Source organism: Sander vitreus, chromosome 24, assembly GCF_031162955.1.
Source record: "Sander vitreus isolate 19-12246 chromosome 24, sanVit1, whole genome shotgun sequence".
Classification (NCBI taxonomy): Eukaryota; Metazoa; Chordata; class Actinopteri; order Perciformes; family Percidae; genus Sander; species Sander vitreus.
In genome coordinates, this window is record NC_135878.1 from 7,408,424 (window position 1) to 7,431,281 (window position 22,858).

Sequence of the window (22,858 nt, forward strand, 5' to 3'; positions counted from 1 at the left end):
ACACACACACACACACACACACACACACACACACACACAAACCTTTTGAGGAAAATCTCGTAATTCAGTAATTCCAAGAAATGCAGTCTCCTGTTCCTGGTTTCCTCATGATCCTTTAGCCCTGTGCAGCAGTTCAAGCCTGTGCCGATCAAAGGCTGCCCGTCCTGACTCACTGGACCGGGCTCGGTGCTATTCTGGCCCGTATAATTACACAGGCCACACCACAAGTTAGTGTTTGGATCATACACCCCAGAATAACCCTGAACAAGCTACTGTGAACGGCTACTGGAAAACCGGAGGAAAATGATAGGGGAGAAATAAGACAAGAAGTAGAGCTAACAGGAGATCGTGGAGGTGATCATTATAAAATGAAAGTCGTACTGCAAAGGTAATTCCTCTTTACAAGCTATTTAGTCTCGCAAGATAATTGTAGGTTAAGGTATATGACAGTAAGGTGAATTTAATCCATGTTTTGCAATTATTTCTTGCACTAATACGGCACATTATCCGAATATGATGCTTTGTGACCATTTGCGTATTGATTGTTTGCAGATAGGAGAGTAAAGACAGCGGGGAATTTCATACTTTTTGACCACCTATATTGTTTCACGCCATCTGCTCTTTGCCGTCGGCTCTCACCTCGTTGTTTGATTGGCGCATACAGGGAGCACTGCCTCTTTTGCTCGTTCAAACACACACAAAGACTTAAAACTCAGGCACGAGCTGAACTCTTGCTCACACTCTCGGGAGACAATGTCAAGAGTGAACATCTCCTTCCGACATTATTTTTCCACCCATTGCTATCAAGAGTTTTCACACACACGTCTCGCACCTTTCTCTCGCTTTTCTCTTTGCAAAGTCACAATGAGCGATTCTGTCCACGGACTCCTCCTCTCTGTCCTTGTCTCCCCAGCTCATCCCCGAGGCTCAACACACTCCTCGCCCTCTCTCCTCTCTTTTGTTTTAAGTAACTTCATTCCAATGCTGCACAGCAGCCGGGTGAGGATTTTTAATTTTTTTTCCCTACCTCGTCTCCCTCCTCCCCATCTGGGCCTACAGGGACTTATTTGGTGTCTGTCTTTATCCCCACAGCTTGTCTCGGGCCTACGGGCAAACTGCAGAGTGTGATCTGTCTGCCAGTTGATAAAAATCTCCCATTCTGCTCCTCACTCGCACCCGCTCTCACTTCAAAGCTCGTCACCAGTCTATGTCTGAGGTCAGACTTTAACATCTTACCGAAACAAGTTAAGCAAATAAATTCATACTCTAAATAATTTTTCTCAGCTAATTATACAAAGAGAATTTTGCATTGTAGCAATATTGTCAAGTCCTAATCAGTTTTACCACACATTCATATCTTCTTGATACACGAATGTTTTGGAAAGAAGTTTTTGAAGCCAAGCTACCATCAATAGCGACCGCAGTTCTTTTATTCACTCGAGCCAGATTTTATAAAATGGCAACCTGCAAAACTACGCCGTACACTACGCTGTACATTACACTGCACAATGCCCAAGTGCAGACATTCCTCTGTTTGGTTGCTGATGAAAGGGAAAAGGATTCAGCGAGTCTCACGATGAAGATGATGTCACAGCAGTTTCCCATGGCATCTTTATGGCCATCAGCTGAGAATCCCGCCCACACTGAGGGGTTACTATCCGCAGTGGAAAACGGAAAGAAAAACTACCGGTACCAAAAGAAGTGAGTCCAGTTGAGCAGAGCCGTACCATGCAGTGGAAACACAGCATTAGAGCCAGCGGAACCTTGTAAACCATTACGCTGAAAGGCTGGGACATCAAATGGGCCGCTTCACCATCCAGAGAAGGAAAGCCTGTTTGAGACAAATCTGGATACTTCTTCTCCATCTAAAGGGCTTCACACAGACAAACCCTGACAGACCCTTTAAAACCAACGGAGATCACTCTGGAGGGTCTGGAGTTGGCAGGAGTTGTATCAAAGTATCTGAAGGTCAAACGCATCAACCTCACAACATTTGCAGAAGGCCATTGGAGGGCATGAGGAGCTGGATTCAGTCGTCAAAAGCCTCGCCGGTGGTGGTGTCAACCCCCACGTCCACAAATCTGCTCCTGTAAGGAGGGGCGACTAAAGCCTGAATAACCTGTGCTGTGGCGATGGTGCCGTCACAGAACACGGACACGTGACTCGACAGAACCGGAGGGAGAGCTGTGGGAAGATGTGATTTCGCAGCTTGTGTGTGCATAAAGGCTGTGCCAAGGCTCACACAAGCACAAACTATGTGCTACCGCTGTATCACAGCTTGGTAAAAAAGAAAAAAGAAACCATACAAACTCTCTCTCTCTCGTACTCACACAACCTATGAGATACCTTTCGGGGCATCACAACCTGGTGGGGGGAAGAATGAAGCCAACCACGCACATGCACACACACTCACAGAGGTATTTGGATGTTATTTCAGTGACCAGTGGGGAGGTAAACAAACCCACAGAGGGGGAGAGGAACAGGGACACGGCTCCAGTAAATAAACAACACCCCATGGCCACTGCCATGGCCACACACACACTGACACACACATGGAACAGGTTTAAGATCCATGTAGATTAGAGCTTTATGTGGTAACAGAATGCACATACGTGCAGGTTCACTTTCTAACGTCTAAGGCAATTTCCCGGAAGTCTAAAAAGTCATTGATTTGGTTTGGTGGTGGTTTAATTAACATGAAACCTAATATTCTGTTTACACTCAGAATAACCCAATAACAATTCAAGTGCCTCATGTAACCGACCAGCCCATTCCACGTCATCCTGAAGAGTGATGTAAATCTTCCAATCACAAAATGTTTATGGCTAATAGCCACTTAAACAAATCAAATTGTCTCTTGGGTTGCAAAACATATTTTTGTCTGTGTTTTCCCCACTTGGAGCCTGTGTCATCAGTACATTTCCGGGAGAGTGTAAAACATTCTTTTGAATGTGTGCTGATGCGTGTAAACTCGTTCAATTTAGTTCATGCAAACGGTAGGAAAGTTTGAACCAGAGCGAACTTATTCGGACAGATAAAGTAGTCTGCATGGAGCAAATGATGAAAGTAAGCAAGAGCGTGGTGAACTCTGATTTATCTAATGCAGCTTATAAACTAAACAGTCTTTCCATTCTACCTGTTACATCCTCGCATGGGGAGATTAAACCGCAAACACACACACACATCCAGTCAAAGTCCGAACCCAACTCTATAATTAATGTAAAAAGCCATTCTAAGGTCAAGAGTTGAAGCCTATACAAACACTAACAATGAAGACAATTACCAGCAGATTGGCCTATTACCAAAATAGACTGCATTCCAGTCTGAGTGTGTGTAACCTTTGCCCCGCCCCCCCCCCTGCGTGTCTGTGTGTGTGTGTGTGTGTGTGTGTGTGTGTGTGTGTGTGTGTGTGTGTGTGTGTGTGTGTGTGTGTGTGTGTACCATCTGCTGCTAACGAGCTCAGAGTGAGCAGTGTCCAGGTGTGGGAGTGTTTAGTGTACACTGGGGGGCAACTGAGCCTCCTGTCTGAGATACACGCGCACACACACACACACACACACAGCTTCCTAATACAGCATAGTCTTGTGTACCTACGGCTTACTATGAAAGAGGTGCTTTGACCTTTTTCGAGATTTGGTTGGTTATTAGTTGGTAACTATGCCAACAAGCCATTTCACAAGAACATTGCAAATTGAGAATTTCTGTTGGGAAAACACACTTAGTCAGGCCAGTGGCGACTTAACAGACAAGGGAATTAAAGCAGAGAGACTCTGGGAGTAAATTTGTTATACAATCCCCCTTTTTCGCTGTTCTTAGACTCAAACTACATGTTTTAAGTGAGATAACAACATCCACCCACCGTAACTTTTTAGGGTTGTAAAGATTTCGTAAACGGCCTAATAACTTCTTCTTCCTTCTCCTTTGTTCAGCATACAAAAAAACGATAAGATCTTTGAATGCAGTGAAGGATGGGACAGTGATCTAACCCTACCTGTTTCACTCCAAACACAACTTCTGCAGTCTCTCCTAACTAACTAACTTGAGGTGACATTAAAAGCCTGCTTCAGAGATCTAGTAACTCTGGAAGTGCTTTTACAGCATCTTACAACATTATATAAACATGCAGACTTGTATGTGAGTGAGTGTCATATAGATAGATATATATATATATATATATATATATATATATATATATATATATATATATATATATATATATATATATAATGTGTATTGTTCTGTATTTATTTACTCCTGCGCCAAATCTTTGTAACAACCATTTTACCTTCTGTGCCAGCTCAATTCTCTCCCTCTCTTATCTGTTTCCTCTCCTCCCATGGGGGAGTCAGCAGGATCTCATCACAGTGATTTTTAGGGTGGGGAGGATGGATATCGGGTGGGTTCCGCCTGATCGTGCCAGTCGGATGCAGGGCATGGGGTGAGGTTGCCAACAGGAGGTGGGCATGGGGTGCCAGTCAGAGGCTCCACACTGAGACACATGCTTAATTAGCATCCAAGATGGATGTAGGGAGAAGAAAAAGAATGGATGGATGGAAGAGGAATAGATGGCAGTACAGGAGGCTAATTATGCCAGTTGAAAAGAGGCGGTGAAGGAAAGCGGTTTGGAGAAAAGGCAAATCTCAGCATCTCAGTCACGGGATGAAAGCCCTGCTCAGGCATTGTGTCAAAGCACTTGGACTCTCATTTGAGCTTTATTGTATATATGAGCATTGCAAATTTACAGCAAAGCCAAAAGTGCTCCAAGAAATTCATTTCCTGAGCTCCGGCAATACTTTCTGATGAATGCGACAGCTGTGCTGCTCGAGTTGATTTGTGTGTGTGTGTGTGTGTGTGTGTGTGTGTGTGTGTGTGTGTGTGTGTGTGTGTGTGTGTGTTGCAATGCGTATCATCTGGCACTGTCAAGGCACGCCTTTCTAATTTGGAAGAATGGAAAAGTGACTTTCTGCTCATTCACACGCGCCAAGCGGTTTGTCAGCTGGCGAATGACTCGACACAATTATACACTTTATAAGAAAGATTGTCCCTGATATGTTTAAGATCACTTTCTCTCCCTGGTGACAAAGTATTAAAAGCAGTCTGAAGATCTGCTGATTGTAACAAAGTCTTTCAGCTTTCCCATTTTCCCACATGACACTCATGAGAAATTCCCTATCGTGTGTGTGTGTGTGTGTGTGTGTGTGTGTGTGTATTGGTGGTCTGGCACGGAGTCCAGAGAGAATCTGGCTTTCTGTCAGCTACTGTCTGCTCAGGACATTATTTTTTCCACTGATAACCACTTACACATGCCACATACATATTCTGTAGATACACACAGCACTGCAAATGGTGTCACCAGGTTCAGGAAGAGGACATGAACTTGCGTGGTGTGCGAGGAATAACAAAGTGTGTGTCACCGCTCTCCACCAGAGCTGTAAAGACTTTTTGGTCACTTTAGACCTCAGAAGTCTGACAGCATTTTCACTCTAACCTGGATGAATTTTATATTGCTATTTTACAGCAAGGGGGACTGAAACTGAAATTAGGTGTGTGTGTGTGTGTGTGTGTGTGTGTGTGTGTGTGGTAATAACCAAATCAATCAGACCAATGGCTACAGGCTATTATGTTAATACAATCAATGGACAAATAATGTTACTCATTATATCTAAACACACATTTCCTCCCCTCCTCTTCATCGTCTTCCCTTCTGCCCCTCGCTTCATACTCAGAAGATGTATTATGCCTTGTTCAACACACACACACACACACACACACACACACACAATATCTTCCACCTGAGTCCCAGATTCTTCCTGAGACTAATGTCCCCTTTACCTCACATTATGCGTCTCTTTGCATAATGTCCCCTACCTAACGCACACGCACCGCCATCCAAAGATAGAGCATTCACTTCCCGACATCACATTAAACCTGCGGCACAAAGACACACGGCCTCCCCGACTACCATAATATTAACATATATACACACACACACACAGGCACAAGGTCACTTGATAGAGCAGCAGCCTTTCCTCTGATCTGCTTTCACTTCCTGGCTCCTATTCAGATACATTAGAACTCCCTACATTACAGAGAAATGCTAATGATATCTGGTAATGCTCCGCTGCTGCATGACATGCACAATGAGTTTAAACTCATACGTTCATGCGAAACACAACAATAGACCCGTCCTACCTGGAGTCATTTAGACTAGGTATAGTTTATAGTGTGATATTAAATTCTGTGTATGTGGGTGTCGCTTTGATAGCCTGGATCAAACGTATCACTGTTTACCTCTTTAGATTTCCCTGTGTGTATGTGTCAGACCTGTGATTGCTTTCTTATGTACACACATGTACATGTCAGTTTATTGTATGTGCGGCTGCTTTGGTGTGCATGTTCCGCTGCAGTGGTGCATGGTGTGTTTGACCGATGAAATATCCACTGGGTAAACAGCCTGTGTTTGTATGTGGAAACTCCGAGCCCAGAACCTAGATTACAGATAATTGAAACGGTATGCTCTCTCCTCTCTGTCTACCCCTTGTTTAACCCCCCCCCCCTTGTATTGTCCTAACCTTACACCATGTCCACACTTGCACAACTACATTTGACGCCACATCTTTTTTTTAATCTACATGTTAGCCTTCGATCCACGCACCACTTTTCACACCAAAAAAAAAGGATGACAGCGTTTCAACACCTTGCTAAAACACTTTAGATAAGTCTCTGGAACACCATTCTTGGTGAGAGATTCCCTCATTGGGTGTTTTGATGATGGTGGTTGAGAGCGCTAACTTTTTACTTTAAAATCAAACGATTAGCCCTCATGCCCTGAATGAAATGCATTTGTTATGTTTCTCCACTTTTTATTTATCCAGATTTTTTCTGCAATTTGTCACCCGTGTGTAAGTTACCATTTAGAGCAGGAGGCGACAGAATAGAGGTTTATCCTTCTGAGACGGAGTTGGGTAAAGCTGCGACTGTCCTACTCCCCCGACCACATGATGCCTTTAATCCACTGTTTGCCAACAGAAAGAGAACGAAGGAGAAGAGATTTAGCTCTGCTACTGCGGTGTTCCAGTGTGGACCGAGTCGTTTTCATGTAAACAGCGTTTCCATATTTATCCGCCTGAGCATCAACGTGGCTTAGATGAGAGCGTGAACAACCCTCTGCCCAAAACTGTAATTTTCTTCATATGACTGGTGTGTTTGCATGAACCGTACACACACATGTTCATCGGAGGGGCACGGCCCTCACATGTGGTTACGTGTGTTTATGTTACCACATCTGGGGCATTCCATGAGTTCTCCCGTTCTTTGTTTTTTTTGTTCCCACTGAAACCACAAGGCTGCACACAAACACTTGCAGGCTTTAAACACTTAATGTACATCCGCTGATTTGAAATATTACTGAGGTTGAACATATAGCCAAAAGAATATATGTGTTCTTCCTCAGTAGGCCTATACAAACAGCAAATCGGCAAACAGGCTAACACATTGTTGTTTTCATCAGATCTCTACCTGACTGAATTTCCAGTGAGGGTGGTGTGAGTTCAACACCTTGCTCAAGGATATTTGGACTGTTAAGTGACTGAACCTTGGACCTTTTTTAGTCTACATACTTAACATTCATTGTCCTGTCTCTCCTCACAGATGACACCCAGAGGAGCTGAGTCTCGACCCGTGCCCTGCTACGAAGAGGTGGGCCAGCAGTACCCCACACACCCAAGGTGAGACCAGTGTGTGTGTGTGTGTGTGTGTGTGTGTGTGTTGTATTCCTCAATGCAGTAAATGAAGGGATAACTTCTTGCCACTCCCTCCCTTTGTGTCTCCATCACACAAACACACACACTCACACACACACACACACACACACACGGCACAGACTAATCCTCCTTAGAGCTTATAATTAAATCTGGAGTGTTTGCCTTGGGAGTGTCTACTCATCCCAGGAATTGGGAGTGTTCAGCTCTCCAGAGACCAGGGCACAGGCAGGAGGATCACACACACATGCACGCAGAGAGGATGGTTAGCGATTATGAAGGATGTAAAACCTCTAGTGTGGGTTCAATGGAACTGCACATGTTCCTTTATATTTGTTTAAATGTTCTCATTTCAAATTAGGCATGTGTGCACACATACCTCTCCACATTTCCCAGCTGTGCTGCAGCATACATACCTCAGGCCAACCACACCTGACTCGTGCGCGCGAGTGTATATATGCACACGCTGAGCAAACGCCATCTTTGTGATGTTCGCGGCCTCAACAGCTAAGTGGAGCGTGGAGTAGCGTGGTGCGAGGAAAGCGAGGGGAGGAGAATGAGGAATAGAGGGGACACCGGGATTGAGAGGAGGAGAGTGAGAAAAAGAGAACAGTCATTTCACGGGTTATTGCTCCTCATGATATGACAGGCACCAGGGAGCGCAGACATCAGCCCTGGCTCACGGGAGGACGAGACACCCTGAGAATCTGAGAGAGAGGAGGAGGGACATAACCAAGCAGCAGAGGGACAGAGAGATTGGCCAACTGTAACTGTGGAGACAAATGGAGACAGACACACAAAAGGAGACTTGCATGATCTTTGACAGCTCAAACTATACTTGCGTACAGAAACACAGAGAAAAGAAGTCATGCCATCCACTTATCGAAACTTTCCTCCTAATAATATAAAAGCAAGTCCGGAAAATTGAAAACCTTTCCAGCCATTCAGATTGGCAGAAATGAAAGTTGTGCTTGCATTTATTGCTATAAAAAAAAAGACCAACCATTATCTGTTCCAGCTTCTCAAATTTGAGGGCTTGCTGCTCAATATCATTATAAATTAAATTGATTTGGATTTTACGTTGTTGGTGAGTCAAAACAAGAAATCTGAAGACATCAACTTGGACTCTGGGAAATCATGACTGGCATTTTGTTGTATTTTCTTCCATTTCCAGTGTTGTTCTAATGCTTTCACTGCATATTATTAAACTGAGGCTTTAATTAGCACTAGCACATTTCCAGTTCTGCATATTACACATAATGATAGCAGGGTGTTTTTGGTTCTAGGGTATTTTGAAATATTGGACTATATTTAAGCAATAAAGTAGTAGCAGCCATCCTATTCTCTGGCTTAGGCATAAAGATAAGAAGTCGAACAATGGTTGTTACCTCAAGAAATGTTGTCATTGTTGTTTAACTGTTGTTCATCTCCTCTTTGAAGTATTTTTAGGCCCAAGACCCATATGATATCATCTGTTTGAAATGCATATGTTACAGTTAACATGCTTCTGGGGACATTTGCCTCAGCAGAAAAGCAAAAGCACGAGCAACAAAAGGCACAGGGAAAGTGCCAGATAGAGTTTGAACACTATTCAAAGTCACATGTTTGTGGTCTTGTGTCTTATGTTTCTGTAAAAATAAATCACGACTCCTCAGTCCCCCAAAACCCCTCAGACTTCCCCTAGCATAAACACAGAGGTGAGAGGAGGAAGGGACGCAAATATATTCCGGTAATTTTTTTAAATGTTTTCATCGAGGGGGAAAAACAGGAAAAAAGAGAGAGCAGACACAGCAGTGAATTGAATGCATTTTTCAAAGTGGAGCTGAACTTTGTGCAAAATCCCCCCGGGGGCAGCCATTATTGAAAGCCATTTCCTCTCAAAATGAGTGCGGCTCCACCATTGGCCTGGCTCTCATTAGCATACATTTGGCCTGCCTTTGTGTGGAGCCGGCTGGGGCTGCAGCTGGAGTGGTGGGAGTGAAGGAGGTGTGCGTGCGTGCGTGCGTGCGTGCGTGCGTGCGTGCGTGCGTGCGTGCGTGCGCGCGTGCGTGCGTGCGCATGCGTGGATAGTACAGGAGATGTAGTGATGCACCTCACAGATGGAGCATATGGAGAGAAAGGAAAGATATTAGTCAAAAGGATGGGGATGAAATTGAGGCGTTCAGGCAGACATTTAAATATTTCACTTTCAGTGTTGTGTTTCTACGTTTCAATATGTCCATGCACATTTTAGCTCTACTAATGTAAGCACAGTATGCTGTGGTCTTTTTAATTAGTGTTTTTCAAAATCTTGGTGGAGTGTTGTTGGAGTTTCAACTTTTCTTTCTTCCATATGCCCAAGTGATTTTGACTTTTGGTAGCTTTAAAGAGGCGCTATGTAGTTTTGGCCATTTCTTCTCTGTTTTCTCTATAGAGCTCCCCCTACAGTTTCGGAATAGATATTTGTCAGCTCCTATGTTTACTTGTGTCTGACTTCTCGCTCGGTCAGCCTGCCGTTTCCTCTTCCTCTGTTCCTCCGACAATGCTTTCCTAGCTTTCTGCTTCTTTTTTGCCGGCTCAGCCATGATGATAGTGTGAAAAACTCCATCGCCACCTTGTTAGCCGGGTTCTGAATGGGTGTATGTGTGCAGTGCCGTGAAGCAATTTGTTACATCGCGAGACCTGATATCACGTGATACTCCCTGACGCGAGGGTGGTTTTTCCTCTCACGGGCGCTAGGGGGGAGCGAGACGACCACCATTCAACCCGAAAAAAGTCATATAACCATTCCAGTGACCCCGAAGCTGTTCAGTTAAGGTAAATTAAGCTAAAAAAAACTGCATAGTACCACTTTTCTCACAGTCAAACAAAATGCCCTTTTACCTTCTTACTTTCTTGATTGTATCAGAAAACTATTTTCACCACAATCTTGCAGCCCAAAACTTTATTATGCCAAGATCTGTCTGGCTATTCCCACCAATCAAATCAAGAGTTTCTTTGGACCTGAAGGGGTGGATGCCAAAGTAGCAGGGAAAGAAAGTAAACCTCAGCCTGGGACAGAGTGCCGAGAGCTACGGCACGGCAGCCAACAAGAGAAGCTGAAGTCTTGGAGTGAGGATTTGGAAAGAAGGAAGTGGCAGCGTCGAGAGGTTTGCCCCAGGGAGGGTGATAGTGCTACTTTGGCTCTTACCTCCCTCTCTCTGTTGGCCATTAACGCCGGGATGCAGCTCAGCCTGCGGATATGCTCTATGCTTGGGGACACACACAAACACACACACGGCCATATGGAGAACATTAACATCATTACCAATTCAAAGCAGCAGGTCAGGGGCGCAGCGACCCAGCCCCGGGTTATCCAATCAGAGCACCCCCTGATCCACTCCCCCAAGGTGATTGGATTAGGGGGCCGGGTTGGCGCGGCAAACGTTGCCGGCCGGGGCTGATAATTGGCTGATTAATGTGAAGCCGATGGCCAGTGAGTCAGAGAGCACACCGTACTGGCCTCGTGAAGCTCCTGTCACATCTGGACTGTGGAGATGACCCATTGAGAAGGACGCAATGTGTGTGCGTTTGCGAGTGGCAAAGGTCTTCACAGGTCCATTTGGTTCCTATTAACCAAGACCCAACATGGGATCCAAGTCCAGCCAGGTCCAAATTATATTCAGTCTTATACAGTATATGTCTAATATTCAGGTGGAAGCACAGGAAAAACATAGCTGCTTGTTAATTCACAGCCCTTTCTGTTTGGGTCTGTGTGGTTCAGTCTGGGTCTGACTGTCCTCGGGGTCCCTTTCAGATCTGGTTTCTTTTGGATGGCTCTGGTCAGTCAGTCAGCCCACCCATTTTGGACTCCTAAAGACCTTTAGCAAGTACCTCTTTTTGCGTGTGTGTTTGCAGTCATTCATTCCAAGGGGCCTCTCAGGTTCGTCGTTTATGGAGTGACTGAACGCTAGGTGCTCTCACCAAGCACTCTCTGCTCCTCCTTTTAAAAAAAAAAAACAGAGGGCAACCTCTTGATTGTCCTCAGCATGTTGAGTATCCTTTGGTATGTGGGAAAGTGTCCCTTAAGGACTCACACCTGACCTTCCTCCAAAAGTGCACACACTTTCACGCACTTCCCAGTCTTGCAGCCACTTGGACTTCTCCACCATGTCTCAGCACATGAACCGTTTCACCCCGGGCTGTGTCTGCTCAGGCCCTAATGAGCCATGTCCAGGCTGGACACACCTGGCAACACAGAATAGAAAAGAATAAATGACTCAGCCCTCCTCTGAGTGAAAGCAGTCTGTTGATTAGAATAGTATGAATAAATAAGGAAAGATGAGAGGAATAATAAAAATGAGAAACCCCATCTAGAATTTACCCATTCATTTTAGCTTCATTGTCTGATTTTGTCAACTGGAAATAAGCTCCTCGCACAGTTGGATGGTTGTATTTATTGCAAAGGTCTGTTATTATTTTAGTGCAGTAATATTGTTAGGGCGTGTAGTTTGGAGCTCTCGATGAATCCGGATGGCTTTTTCAAGGTCAGCGAAGAAATCATATTTTCACCGCACCCGCCCAATCTTTATTAAAACCCAATCCTGCTTTTCACAGTTTCATAAGTGATCAAGTGTTTCCCCACCCGTTGCTGTCCAGCTGTCGAATGGCTCACTTTAAACTCCCAACTCAGTTAGAGTTATTGTCTCCATAACTGATTTAATTTCTTGGGTCCTGGAGAGTCCTTCTTCACAATAGTTTTTCTGCGTTTGCCTCATAACAGCTGCTGATGTCTTTCCAGGACCCTACGTGATTGGTTTAAAAGGTGATGTGACCCCCTCTTTTATTGTTAAATAAGCAACCCAAGAGCATCTGAAGCAATGTGCGGATTATTTTGTTTGATTTCCCGAGAGCTGTCCTGACCCTTTTGTTATTTGCGGGCCCTTTATGAAGGAACGGGCCCCATTGGTGTGCAGAGACAGCAGTGTTTGTCCAGCTAACAGTATTTGTGCACAGACGCAGAAAAATGTAATGGAATCAGCAGTAGGAAATGAAAGGGCTTTAGCCAGCTCTGCCACACGCACAGCTAAAGGCACCAGTGGCTCTACCTGTTTACAATTACTCTCTCTTCCTGTCCTCTGATTCCATCAATCCTTTTTGTCTGCGTTTTTGTCTGGCTTCTGTTTATATCTCTCTTACGTCTCTTTGTATCTCGTCTCGCTCTCCGTCTTCCCCCTTCACTTCCATCCCTCTCTCCCACAGTCTCCCAGGTCTGTGTATGGAAAAAAATAAAATCATGGCTTTATAAATAAAACAAAAGATATACACTTTGAGGCCTCTGCGCTCTCCATGAGCTCGGTGAGAAATACAAAAACTGTCATGTACAAGTCTGCATGACATTCAGTCCGCAAATACAGATGGGCAGGCAGCTCTGTGGAAGAGACGCAGGAGTCAGCATGAATTCAAATGTTCTCTACTTTGCAAAGAATATAGAATAGAATAAAAAGGCATACAGTAAACTTAGCATGAACTGATCTGAAAAATGTAATATGATTTGTGGTGAGCCTAAAAGTTTCTGTATTAGCCATCTGTTTCTGTCATTGACTGTTTCTGCTTTTTCCCAGAACGTCTCTATTACATGATTACTCTCCCTCTTGGAGTACTGTCCAAGAGGTAAATCTGGCCTTTGACCTCCTCAGTAATGGTTGCACGTACATTTGGTGGCCCTAGAATTTAAATTAGTTTGTTCTCATCTGGTCATTTTGATTCACTCTGGATAAGAGCAGCAGTTAAATGCCTTAAATGTAGTACAACTCATTAGAATCAAATTAAATAGAATATTGTAGAATAATTGATACAAGTCTGAAGCATGACATCACTAAAACGATGAATGAGTCATTAAATGTTCCTATGAGCTTTATGGGAGAGTACCTATTCTTAGTTTACATACAGGCTGTTTTGCCCTGGTGCCTCCCGTCTCTCCTCACCTTCTCATTTCTAAGCGAAAGCTCCCACTTTGCAGCCGGCCCCACTGCTACCTGCCACTGCTACATTACACATTCCTCGTCATTGCTCAGTATATAGTAGCAAAGAGTGTAAACACAGCCCCATTTAGATTAGGCACGTGTGTCTAGGTGAGAGCCAATTTCCACTGCTGTTGTTGACATAGCCTGGTTTGATTAGCAGAGCTGCCTCGGCGGCCAGGGCCAGAGTGGCTAATGGTTTCCTCTGTTGCGGAGCCAGCCGGGCCTGCTCTGTGTCTGTAGCACTCAGCTAGCACAGCGCCATTAGCGCTATGACTTTGTGCGTGTGTGTGTGCGCGCGTGTGTGTGTGTGTGTGTGTGTGTGTGTGTGTGTGTGTGTATGTGTTTGTGTTTGTGCGGGGTTAGGACAAGGATGAATCTGGAGAATGCATCATACACTAATGACTATGTCAACTTACTGAACATACTGTATTACATCTTATACATAAACACACACAATAATTGATGACCACGTTTTGGCTCTGGCCACAACTTATCATCGAAGCACAGTGGTTTTGCTATATTGAATAAATGAAGGCATTTCCAGCTACTTTTTTTTTCTGCAACTGGTATCTCTCCACAAATTATGACACATTAAACATTTTACCCAGGAAAGTATGTGCGGACATGCATATGAATGTCTGTGTGGGAGTGTTTGGCAGTGAAGTGCGGCAGCTGTTGTTCTGCAGAGCGATGAATGCATTTTGCATGCAACCCGTGTCTGGTCCTCGTCAGTTGACTAACAGGTGAGCACATAGCTGGCAGATGTGCTTACATATGCATCTGTACTGTATGTTCCCACATTAATGAATGAAATGTGCAAATGCAATTTAGGTGAGTGCAGTTCAGTGTTTAAGCAGTTGCACTCATTTGTTATGCATGTTTGTGTGAACAAAGGGAGACAAACATACGTACATACATCCTTCAACTTTAAACAGAAGGCAGAGCAGGTAAGTAGTTGTAGGTAGAGAATAATGTATACTATGGAATTGCAATTTCCACCACTGCAGATTTCCAGACATCAACACATCACTAGAAACGTTTTTAATTTAACTAAATACAACTGTACCATGACTTTAGAAACAGTATGTTTCCTTGAATCCGCCTTATTTATAGCTGCTCTTCCTATATATATATATATATATATAATTGATTTACATTAGTTGTAAATGTGTTACCCCACACCTCCATACAGTGACTAAAATATAAGTGAATAGAACATGACTTGAAGTACCTCATAATCCAACATATACTGTTCAAAATTGCAATACATTTGGACACTTTTGTCCTAATATAAATTATGTAAAGCTTCCCTGGTACATTAGCTGTGGAATCCTGCATTTCTAAACTAAAATATTGGCAAATTCAAGCAAAATAATGAATTGACCTTCATTGCATAACATAGTTTTAAAGCTCTAAATGGGAAATCTGTGAACAAATGTATTTGTGAGTGTTTGTGTGCAAGTCTGACGGAGACACATGGTTGTTTTCCAGCTGTTTAGGGCCGGGGGTAATTGGGGGACCAGGATGGTGAGTTTAGGGTTCTAATAAGGAGTGGGGGGGTGGTTACTAATTTCCTCCTTCCGTTTCCTAGGGGCAGGTGCAAGGTAACCCCACCCCCTATTCCTCATACTACCACCATACACAGAAATTCTTCACTGTCATAAAGCGGAAGCTATGCCTCAATGGCAACACACACACTCACAGTCCCAGATGGACATTTTCCTTTCACCGTTGTAATCATATGCACTCCCAACACACATGCACAGGCATACAGTATAAATATGGAGGTAATATTCCGTCTGTCGTTTGCTCACACCACACACACTCTCAGAGGGTGGTTGGGAGTGTGGTATATGGTGCTGATGTTCCCGAAGTGTGAGTCAGATGTATTACACGGCGTGTCATTACAGCTTTCCACTCTAGTTGGTCCCTGTGGTTCACATCACACCCTGCACTGATGCTCTATATAGACCTCAGAGGGACAGACGAGTGGCTACATCTGTCTCGCTCGTCTGTCTCCTACTGAACATGGCTCGTCTTTTTACCCACACAGGAAGTCCCTTTTTGTTCTGTGTGCCTCTCCCTGTCTTTACACCGTCTCCATTTTCTGGCCTGTTGCAAATCATGAATGCATCCCATTTAAAGGGCAAGTGGAGATTCAATAACATACATTTGCTCAAATCAAATAAAAATGTACGTATGTAAAGAAGTTACGCGATGAATAAGGATGGAAATGCTTTTGCTGGTGAAGAATGATGTTTCATTGCTGTTCTCCGAAAATTACCCAGTAATGTCGTACCTACTGTCACTGCCATGTCTGTGTCTGTGTGCGGGTGAATAGCAGCTTTGTTTATGATAGCTGTATTACAATATCACTAGTACATTATATAATAACACAGAGACAAATAACAACCTATCAAGTACTAATGTGTTCTTGAAAGTCTTTCAATTTTCCTTTTCTGACATTCATTCAAAACTATTTCTTTCTTTCAACATCGCTCACGGAAACATCAAATCTCCATTTTTTTAATTTTGACATTTCACAAGTGTGCGTGAAACTCGCTTGACAGCTGAATGAAAACATGCCTACTGTTTGCATGTCTCTTGTTGTCATAAGCTCTTTTTAAGCTAAATTAGCGGAGCTCTTTTAATTGTCATTGCAGTTGCCAACCCATGTTTTATTTCGGCAGGAATCTGCCATGTTTGGCATGTTTATTGTAAATCAAAAGCTCTGGAGGAAATTTCCATCCCGTCCTCAGGAAACTGTAACTCACCTGTTGTGTTTTTAGTGGCAGAAGAGTAAACCAATACACAACATCTTTTACATGTAGGTTAATGGTTACCTTTATTTAGTTACTTTTTTGGCATGTTCCTTCTATGTTTGTATTTCTTTTTCCTTTCTGCCTTCACACTCCTCTTTTGCATACTCATAGCACACAAAATTACAGTTGTTATGCAAGAGATCTCATTCTGACACTCAGAATATACAAACGCAACCGTGCACTCTCCCTCTGGCTCGCTCTCTTACTCACTGAGGCACGTTGAAATGTTTTATTTGGATCCGCTGCATTAAATCCAAATTTATGTAAAATTGAAATACTGTGGACATTAAACATGGTCTGAGGACATTCCAGGTTAGCAAAGGCCCACAGAACCACACACACAGACTAAACACATGCATCTCCTTACCAGGCTGAAGCCAGCTGTTTGACCCAGGGATAAGGAACTCTCTGTGGGTCACTGAGGCCCATGGACCCCCTAATCCCTCAGCTGCTTGGCCACACACACACACACACACACACACACACACACACACACACACACACACACACACAGGTACACAAATGTTATTTATTACAAGATGCCAGGACTTTCCCTATCTTTGCTTTTATACAATGTGTTTACAATGATATCACATATCATTTTGATGAAATCAATGTCCAACACAAAAACACAAACTTAAGATACTCACCTCCCTTCTGCTCCTCCTGCAAAGAAAGACACTCACCTCCCTGAAGAAATATAAGTACTCCCATATGAGCAGACAAAAGGCGACCCATTCAGAGCTACTACTGCTGGGCTACTAAGCCATGTCATGCCAGGGTCAAAGGTCATCCAGACCTGTATACCAATGCACTACAGGAATGTATCCTTCATCATTCATCATGTATCCCTTAGTCATTCAGAAAATTGGACAAAGAACATATTTAATGGTGCTTATTCACCTAAACTAGTACTTTTTTTTTGTTTTGTTGTTAATTAATTGAGAGTTTGTCAGTGATTGTATAGCAAAGTTATGGTATTTCCCCCCCTGCATTTAATATCCATAAGTCTCACATTTGCCCACAGGATACTATGTTGTCAAAGGATTACTCCACACATGAATTTATTGTTGCTCCATATTACAGCTTTGCCCTTATTATTACCTCGGAGAAGCTCAAAATAGCACTGTAGATGAGAAAGAAGGAAAAGATGAGGTGCAAAGATGGCGGAGGCATTTAAATAACAGGGTGCACAGGGAGGTGATGAAGAGATATTAAGGGGAGAGGTCACAGCGGTGGCGGAGAAGGAGAGGAAGATGAATATTCAAGTGGAAAAGATGGGGAAATTGAAGATCTCAGAAGGGGGAAAAGAAGGAGAGTGATGAGAGAAGAATGGGGAAGCCAGCGGAGGTTCCTGTCTGTTTGGGTGGCCCTGAGTCGGGTTAAAGACCCAGGTGTTCCCCCCTCTCTACCCCTATATCACTCCATCCTTTCTTTCTTATACCTCCCCTGGTGGCCTTCACCATTTAATCTGGATTAATGAGGAGGTTGACCTTAGTCTCGCTTTCTCTCTCTCTCTAGCGCTTTCCGCTCCTCGCCGAGCTTTACATGAAGGAATGTTTTACCCAGACTCCCTCCACATCTGCTTCTGTCTCCTCACATCGTAATTTCAGATGAGATCTCTCTCTCTCACTTTCTCTCTCTGTCTCTCTCCCTCTCTCTCTCACTCGCTCTCACTCTCTCTCCTCGCTTTTTTTTGGGGGGCGGGGTAAGGGGGCTTTCTCACCTTATCTCAAGCCTTCAAAACGCGTGTCTGTCTGTCTGTGTGTGTGTGTGTGTGTGTGTGTGTGTGTGTGTGTGTCTGTGTATGCGTGTGTGTGTGTGTGTGTGTGGCTCCGTTTTTCCTGCTCTGCTGACTGACAAGGCAGTGCTGTTCATTCTTGGGACCACCTGTGTATCCGGTCCCACTGCTCTGTTTGGGTGGTCAGGCCTCCCAGCCCACTCTACAGATATCGGCAACACACACACACACACACACACATACATATATATATATAGAAATTCACATCACCACAGTCCATGAATATCCTCAAGGGAAGTCCGATTATGCACACACACACATACACACACACACACATACATATAAACACACAAGCTGTGTGCGACCTAATCTGTGGTGAGTGAGTCATTCTAATTGGCCAGTCAACAGGTGCTGAGCTCGACTCAAGAGACTGGGCAGAGGAGAACAAGGGAGAGGCTAAGCTCAAGGCTTCTGTATAATAACTACAGTGGGAGCCATTGTTGAAGGGTGGGAAGTAAACTTTCAAATCTGTTCTGTTGCTCTCTGTTGCTGATTGATATAGTTTAATAACTTAAACTGGAGCCAGTTAACGAAAGCGTTAACACTTGCTGTTCAGACCAACAATTTTATTTGCATTTACATGCACCTGAATTTTCCCCAGTTAGATTTATCCCAGGGAAAAATAATATTTTATTACACGTAGAATCCATATATTCAAAAATAATTTTAAGTCCTGAAACTGAAGCGACACCAAGTAGCCTCTGTAAGTATATCCTGTCTCAACAGCACAGTGCAGCGTCATCCAGGAACGCGTTGCTGTGGTCAAACACCAGTTTGTGCACATAAACAAGTAGAGTAGCATGTAGCTTGTAGCACTGTGTGAATAACCTCACAAACAGAAGATAAGGAAGAAAATGATCGCTGACTTAGTGGAGAGTAACTAACTTTCCTTGTGGCTGAGAAGCTTTCAATCTGGACATCCTGTTTCATAACTGTGTTTCAGCTTCTCACCGGTTACCTGTAGCAAAATGCCTTAACTAACACAGACCCTTAGAGTGTGTGCATTTGATTTGAATGGACCCTTAACTACGTCTAGATTGTAGGCGATGCCTCCCACCCCGTTCCCCCCCCCAAAAACACTCCCCTGTGGCAGGACCAAAACCTCATGGCACAAAAACACTTTCTTCCCAACTGCAGTGGGCCTCATCAACAAGGCCCGGGACCCCCACTGACAGCCTCTACACCTTACATTAACACATCCTAGACTGTTATATATACTCTGAACTTTTGCACATCACAATATTGCACAACAAGCCTTCTTTTCCTTTCTAAAAAAGTTATATTGCATATATTTGTTAGTTTCTTTTAACATACTTTTTATAGTAATATATGTATTCTGTATGTATGTTCTTGACTGTAGCAGTACTTGGCTTCATTGTTTATTTCCTTTCTAATACGTTGTTTGTATACTTTATGCAACTAACACACCAAGGCAAATTCCTTGCAAATGCAAACTGCAATAAACCTGATTCTGATTCTACTATACAGTATATGGTCCAAAATAGGTAGTGTTGTGGCTTATGTTAAAGTTTGTAATGCCAAAAGTTATCATTTATGATGCTGACAGGGCTCATATTAGATGCCCATTTTTAAAAATAGGAGCGTTTCCCTTACAGCTAGGCCGACGAAGACCTGACTTTTAGATTTGCTTACTTGCTCCAGCTAGACATGTGTCACTCAGCACTGGAAACAGCACATAAGATGGAAAACATTTGAATTGGCCTGTGAAGGGTGAGCAGCCCTCCCTTTTCTTTTCTCCTCTCTCTCTCTCTCTCTCTCTCTCTCTCTCTCTCTCTCCCATTGTCTCCCACTCTCTTACTTTCTCTCCAGGTCTCTCTCTCTCTCTGTCTCTCTCTCTCGCTCTCTCTCTCTCTCTCTCTCCTTCCGTCTCCCCGAGACCTGCGTGTCGCCTTACCCAGGGGTTTAGCCCCTAATCACCCAGAGCTAGTGGGAGGGAACCGGAGACTTCCAGCTGGCTGCCTCGTTACTGCAGACCCCTGGGAGACACACACACGCGCGCACACACACACACACACACACACACACACACACACACATTCCTACACACTCCAGCTAAACACACACACAACCTCATATATGCTTACCAAGGCATTTGATGTTATCTCTTGGCATCTCTCCATCCACGTCCCCCCCACAACTCGATCCTGCCAAGGCCACAGCCTCACCACGTAAACTGAATAACAGGAGGAGGCTTCCAAATCTCTGGCACGTCCTCTACTCCAAACCAGTTTAAACCAGAATTAAATATTGTCTTCAGCTATACTCTCAAGGATATATATATAGATATATATATATCTATATATATATATATATATAGATATATATATATATATATCTATATATAGATATTTGTGTTTGTGTACTAATGGTGTCAGACAGTTCTACAGACTAGCTCCAGGCTAATATCAGGTACAGTCACTACTTTACAATTGTTCACAGACAAGTATATTTCTCTTTCAGGAGGGATCCATATGATTACCCCACCCACTCCAGACCTGTGCCCAGAGAACCAGCCCCCTACTCCGGCCACTACCATGACCCTCCTTCTTCCAGCCAGCCCGGCCGTGTGCAGCTCCCCCAGACGGGCCCACAGTCCCATCAGGCGCCCAGCAACCCGCGCTACTACCCCTCATCTCCCCACGCAGGACAGCAGAACCGCGCAGCACTAAGGCAGGACGTTCCACCTTCGCCCACCGCAGGCCGCAGAGGGCGGCACACCTACGAAGCCGTTGGAGGACAAGGAGACGGATACGGGCAGCACAGCCCCGGCCGCTACACCAGCCCTGAGCGCTACGGAGACGGGAGACAGTCCGACCCAAGGCGGAAGAACCCCTTGATAGATGCAGTGTAAAAGCTACTCTTGAGTGACTGACCCCTCTCATCTAACCCCCAAAAGTGCGATGAGATGGAGTCAATCATACAAAGAATATAAATAACTCCAAATACATGTGTTTCCAGATTAGTGAAACTTAATATCAGCTGCCTAGGCTGCCAATGTGGATAAGTGTGATTTTGCCATATTAATTTATCTGATCAAGAATGCTGAAAGGAATAAGTGACAAGCTGAAAGGCTTAAAAAAAAGGCTTATTTTCAGAACCATCTGGTCATACCTCTCTTCACAGGCCAAGACAGATTTAACAAGTGTGTGTGTGTGTGTGTGTGTGTGTGTGTGTGTGTGTGTGTGTGTGTGTGTGTGACTGTGACTGTGTACATATATATACATGTTTGCAGCCACTGGTGTATATTTGCAAGTGTGCCAATGTTTATATCAACAAGATGTTATTTTGACAGATTTTATATTGTAGATTTGAAATTAAATGAAGGCAAATAAATTAATGACATAGATATATAGAGTTAACTTAGTAAATGGTGTATAGAATCAAGTCTTTTCCAGTATTTTGCACAAGCTAATCAAACTGAAGGAAATAAAGAAGGAACACCTTGACCAGGAGACACAGGAAGATGAAGTCGACAAACAGGAAAAGGGAGTAACTCCCGTTCAAAGTATCCTCTTGTCCTTGATGTTTTGTCTCTTGGACTTCCTTTACATCCTGCTGTCACACTTTAATTATTTGAATGTGGACGTGACTAATACATTTACTGTACATTGGTTGAAGTATAAATGCATTGCAAAATGTATTTGTGATATTTTTTGTTTCTTATAAAAATGTTGATCCAAACACAAGCTAGAGATTATAAAAGCAAGCTGTGCGACTTGTCATACACGGTACAGCTAATAAAGAGCTTAATGAAAAATTGTATCTTTTAACATATCACTGCTTAACTAACTCAATAAACGTGTCAACGGTGCATTGATTCAAACATGCTGTCAAATAAATGTTTTTTTTATACAAATATTTTCCATTGAATATTTTTTTAAATTTTCCCTCTGAGCTGCACCAAATCATTTCCTCCTATTTTTTGTTTCGTGTGACAAATTATCCAGACTATGCATATTTAAAATATTCACTCAAACTACGACAACACTGTGAGTCATCACTTTAAAAATTCATTAAAATATTCAGATTAATTTCTCTGAGCACAATCTCCAGATAAATTTGCCCTGTGAGATGACTGATAAGAGTAGCCAGCGTTCTGATAATGACTAAATCATATTCAACTATTAGAGGCAAGGAAATCTCCACTAGAAAGTGATTACTGCCCAATTTGCTCTCAGAAATAAAGATGGCAGTGATTGGTGAAATTAGACTTGAAATGGGGAATAATTAGAGTGTGGAGAAGGCTTTTTCTATCAGTTAGTGTTTAATTAGCGTCAAGGCCAACGAGGACCGGGCCTCTGCTGATCCGTCTCGCCTCTGCACCGCTTTGACTCTTTCCTCTGTGAGCTGAAATAGACTTTTCACACCAGCCAGCACAGGCAGATAAATGGTTGGTTTTATTTCAACTAATTTTAAGCAAATTAACCCTTTGTGCACACACCAAGTATCCTAACCTACTTCAGATGAGGA

The 22,858-nt window shown here is 43.5% G+C and overlaps 1 protein-coding gene across 2 annotated transcripts in view; it reads left to right on the forward strand.

Moving 5' to 3' along the window:
* pard3ba (par-3 family cell polarity regulator beta a) overlaps nucleotides 1–22,244 on the forward strand; it is a 143,734-nt gene extending 121,490 nt beyond the window's left edge. For both annotated transcript variants that reach the window (XM_078243477.1, XM_078243478.1), the window contains exons 23-24: nucleotides 7,651–7,727; nucleotides 20,849–22,244. In XM_078243477.1, coding sequence (XP_078099603.1) covers nucleotides 7,651–7,727; nucleotides 20,849–21,239 — 468 coding nt within the window. In that variant the 3' untranslated portion in view covers nucleotides 21,240–22,244. The remainder of the gene's footprint in view (nucleotides 1–7,650; nucleotides 7,728–20,848) is intronic.
* Nucleotides 22,245–22,858: the final 614 nt, after the last annotated feature.